Below are 4,277 nucleotides of genomic sequence, written 5' to 3'. Positions count from 1 at the left end.
TGGGCATTTCACTTTTGAGCATCGTCGAAACTGTTTACTATGCCACACTCCGTTTGTTTTGGATCATATATCGACCAAGACCACCGAAAATACACCCGGTGGAGGATGACGAAATATTTGGACAAAAACTTTACTATAAATATCGTCTGGTATGATTATTATCCTTTCAAATAAGCATCTATTTGAATTTGACCATCTAAAAATTATCTCTACTAAATGTTTCCTTAGACGAGAGCGATGTACATTTGTTGACAAGTGATGCGGATCCTAGTGCGGGTCTTTTCCAAGGAGTCAGACATAATAATGAGATATTTTCAGCCAGATGAATCAGCTCAGCCAGATATCGTCAGGAGCTGAAATTTAGTGAAAACAATAGGAGTGATTGTTATGGTTATAATTACACTTACATTGCTACAATCACTAAAACAATCACTTTTATTCAGTGAATAGATTGGGCTACAGCTATAGCAGTGCTATTTTCACAGCTCCTATTCATAGGTGCTATTTGTGAACAACGCATACGGAGAGCGATTTTATGATACAATTCCGAACAATAGACCTATTGATTTGTTTATGCAAAAAATACTAAAATCAATAAGTCTATTGTTCTATTTACATTTTGAACATTTCGTTCGGAATTGTATCATAAAGTCGTAAATAGCGCCTATGAATAGGAGCTGTGAAAATAGCACTGATATAGCTGTAGCTCAATCTGACGATATCTGGTTGACGATATCTGGTTGAGCTGATTCATCTGGCTGAAAATATCTCATTATAATGTCTGGAGTTCTGTGCAAAAAATAACATTCATGGCCTTCGATATTTAACAGAAAAAAAGCTGCATATCTGTGAAAGATAAATCAATGTCTATAAAATATTCAGGTCAACAATTTGATCACATTTCTTATTTCAATTCTTATTCAATTAGATTACTTTGGATGATCTACGTTGGTTTCGCTCTTTCGTATATCATTTTCACATTTTAACCGGATTGAAGTTTCTCCTGAGTTGACAACAACCATCGATAAATTGCGTCACTTCAAACCGCATCAACGAAAATGCTTTGATGGCGATGAGCGTCAATTGCGTTTCTTCAAAACGTATACGGAAATAAACTGCCAACAAGAGTGTTTGGCCAATTTCACAAAACAAGAGTGCGGATGCATGAATTTCTGGCAGCCAAGTATAATTCTTGCACTCTTCACTGCAATATATTCACTACATCCAGTTGAATTTCAATTTAATTATTTTATAGGAGACAATAGTACACTATTCTGTGGTGTGGCAAAGATCAAATGTATGAAAGCAGCACAACAGACAATTTTAACTACAAACAATGGAAAAGCGTTCCACGATGTGTGTAATTGCATGCCAGCATGTACTTTTATCAAGTACAATGCATATGTTGGTCGCAGTTAAATGAAAGCGTCACTTTTGTATAAAGTCGAAAACAAAAGGTTTTTTATGTCTTTTGTAATACTTCATCAAATATAATGTTCGTCTTCATATGTTTTAGGAAGCGTCTTTCATATATTGTGATTCGATTCAGGAGTACACAATTGAAGACTAACAAAAGGATTGAATTATACTCCATTACTGAATTCCTAGCAATATGTGGCAGTTTGCTTGGAGTACTCATGGGCATTTCAGCATTGAGCTTCATCGAACTCATTTACTTCGCCACTTTGCATTTATACTGGAAACTTCGCTATTTAAAGGCTAGAAATGCTGAGGCGACAACTGTTCGAGATAATAATCATATTATGCGCCGACAAGTGACTAATGCCTGGATATAATAGACGGAAGTTAAAGACGTGAGCTCTTTTTCTCTCTCTCTCTCTCTCTATGTAACAAAAAAAGTATGGACCATTTTTTATCGTGAAAAATTCAGCTTTTGCGCTTAATCTTTCTGGAAAGAACTTAAAGAAAATATTGCATAAAATAGTGTGTCATTCCTTTAATCCGATGCGATAGACGTCATTTTTAAATCAGTTCAGATTTATTGCGCATCAAATATGATGTGAGATTTGTCTTTTAATTAAATTTAATTAAAGCAAATATGAAATGGAACACACGGACATTGCAGTTGTGCATCGTTTGGCTTCATATAATAATTGCCAATTAATCGATGTTTTGTTGACATGGCTGGCCAGAAATATATATGAAATGGTTGACTACATAAATTCTTGTTATTCAACAATTTTACCAATTAAATTTCACATGACATTGGATTTACAGTTACAGTTGAACTTGAAAACATATAAAAAGGATAAAGGTGGTCTTTATGCAACTATAATCCAATTATGCTTATAAATATGAATTTTCATAGTTTTGTTTTCATTTTGTGTTGCAAATCTGTTGCTATAAAAGAGCACTGCAATGTGAAAATCGCGTCATTTTCATTCGTGGAATAGACAATAACAGTCTTCTTTAAACGTAGCTATCACCAAATCATTCAAATCTCCGTGTCTTGTTCGTTAGATTGTTCTCTCTAGATATCAGTGCTATTATTTTGGTACGCATTTTCTTTTTTTCCCTTTGCATTGAAAAAAGTATACTACAAAATACGATTGAGTGGCAATTCGTAAGGTTGAGTCATTTTATTTAAACCATCACTTTCAATTCGGGAGGTAATTTTTATGATTTAGAATTATATTATTTAAGAATAAGGTAGATGAAAAAAGGAAAGAGAATTTTGAAAGAAAAGTGTCCCAGATTGGAATTACACAAAACGGATGCGAAATTCTGCACTATTTCATTTTGAGAAGATATCGTTGCATTAAAATATATACATAATTACATAATAAATGTTGGCTTTATCATTAGTTAGTTGGAATGAAAATGTCCGCAAATATTTTAACTTGGACAATGATTCTATTGGCATACACTGCCCTGGCTTATCCATTGTCACTTCCAGAAAACATTAAAGACATGGAACAACAGGAGTTTGCTAAGAATATGGTAAGCAATTCCATTGAAATCCAAGTTTTGATTCAAGATTTTTTCTTCTTCTCCTTTTGCATATTTTCTTTCTGTCTCTCAATCGATTAATTTTGCATAATCAAAAATTATCTCTTTTATATGCCAGGATTTACAAGAAGAAAAGTACCCACCATTGCCATATGCTTTGGAACAAGAGTCACAATTGATTCCTCGACAATTTATGATCAACGTAAAACCCAACAATGGTATTAACGAAATGAATAACATTTTCCAGGAACAATTGGACGTGGACAAAAAATATGCTTCACCTTTCATCTTTTTAAAGCGATACCGTGAGTGAAATACAGGGAAAAATCACTTTGAAAATAATAATTGAAAATAGAATTTGAAGAAATTACTCCAACAAATTTCAAATTTTTCTCAAATGTTTTCTATCCTGATTTTTCCCCATGGTGAAAAATGGACAATGTATTTTTTACTAATCGCATTTTTCATCTCGTTTCGTTTAACATTTAGCTATGACTACTTGTCACTTCAAAATCTGTAATATGGGAAAATAAGTTTGTACGCAAATTTTTGATTGATTCTCTTTAAAATTAACTTTTTCTATCGATAATAAACAAAATCGACTGAAATGGATTTTCAGATAAAAGATTCAACATTTATTGTAACTATGTTTTAAACATTTTAGAACTTTATTCACTCAAAACAGTACTAGTAGTAACAATTAACTTTTCAAGCCATTACATGTACCAGCTGAAGTGTGCCTTACTGAAAGAATTTGTTAATTTTATTTTTTACATTCTTCAACATTCTTCAACACACAAAAAAATATGCGGTTAAATTTAAACTCAATGCGGTCATATTTTAATCACTTTTATAATTTTGTGTTCTGGAATTGAGACCGCAGTCATAGAAAAATTGACCGCACACGCATAAACGTCAAAATCAAACAATCAATTCATCGTGTACGAGTGTCAATTCATAATTATAAAACATTTATGTCAAAAACATCAAATGTTTTTTTGTTTTACGAATAATATTTGTTCTTCTTTATTCTTGAAATCAAAAAATATTTGTTAAACAAAAAATAAAATAACATTTTTAAAAGAAGATTGCGGTTAATTCCAAAACGCAAAATTATAAAAATGATAAAAATATGACCGCATTGAGTTTAAATTTGTCCGCACACTACTGAATAACCGCATTTTCATTTGATTTGACCGCATATTTTTTTTGGTGTACACACTTTAGTTATTAATTTCAACATTTGTTACTATTTTTACTTATTTTTATTCCGTCCAGAAAATAATGATATCCGGTTGAAACAGAAA

At 32.0% G+C, this 4,277-nt stretch overlaps 1 protein-coding gene across 1 annotated transcript; it reads left to right on the top strand.

Moving 5' to 3' along the window:
* The first annotated feature begins 2,859 nt into the window (after positions 1–2,859).
* Positions 2,860–3,503, top strand: LOC116339696. The gene is made up of 3 exons (XM_031765724.1): positions 2,860–2,961; positions 3,089–3,275; positions 3,460–3,503. The coding sequence occupies exons 1-3, from the start codon at positions 2,869–2,871 to the stop codon at positions 3,501–3,503; spliced, it is 324 nt and encodes a 107-aa protein (XP_031621584.1). The 5' UTR covers positions 2,860–2,868.
* Positions 3,504–4,277: the final 774 nt, after the last annotated feature.

Source organism: Contarinia nasturtii, unplaced genomic scaffold (genome assembly GCF_009176525.2).
Source record: "Contarinia nasturtii isolate CC-2019 unplaced genomic scaffold, AAFC_CNas_1.1 Cnas_scaffold_533, whole genome shotgun sequence".
In the NCBI taxonomy this organism is placed as follows: domain Eukaryota; kingdom Metazoa; phylum Arthropoda; class Insecta; order Diptera; family Cecidomyiidae; genus Contarinia; species Contarinia nasturtii.
The sequence above is the reverse complement of the archived record's forward strand: the minus strand, read 5'-3'. Positions and strand labels throughout refer to the sequence as shown.

Bases quoted from the DNA above. Each gene is read 5' to 3' on its own strand.
- LOC116339696 (XM_031765724.1), top strand. From the start codon at position 2,869: ATGATTCTATTGGCATACACTGCCCTGGCTTATCCATTGTCACTTCCA. The intron at 2,962-3,088 runs GTAAGCAATTCC...TTTATATGCCAG, and splicing joins AGGAGTTTGCTAAGAATATG to GATTTACAAGAAGAAAAGTA. The intron at 3,276-3,459 runs GTGAGTGAAATA...TTTAACATTTAG, and splicing joins CATCTTTTTAAAGCGATACC to CTATGACTACTTGTCACTTC.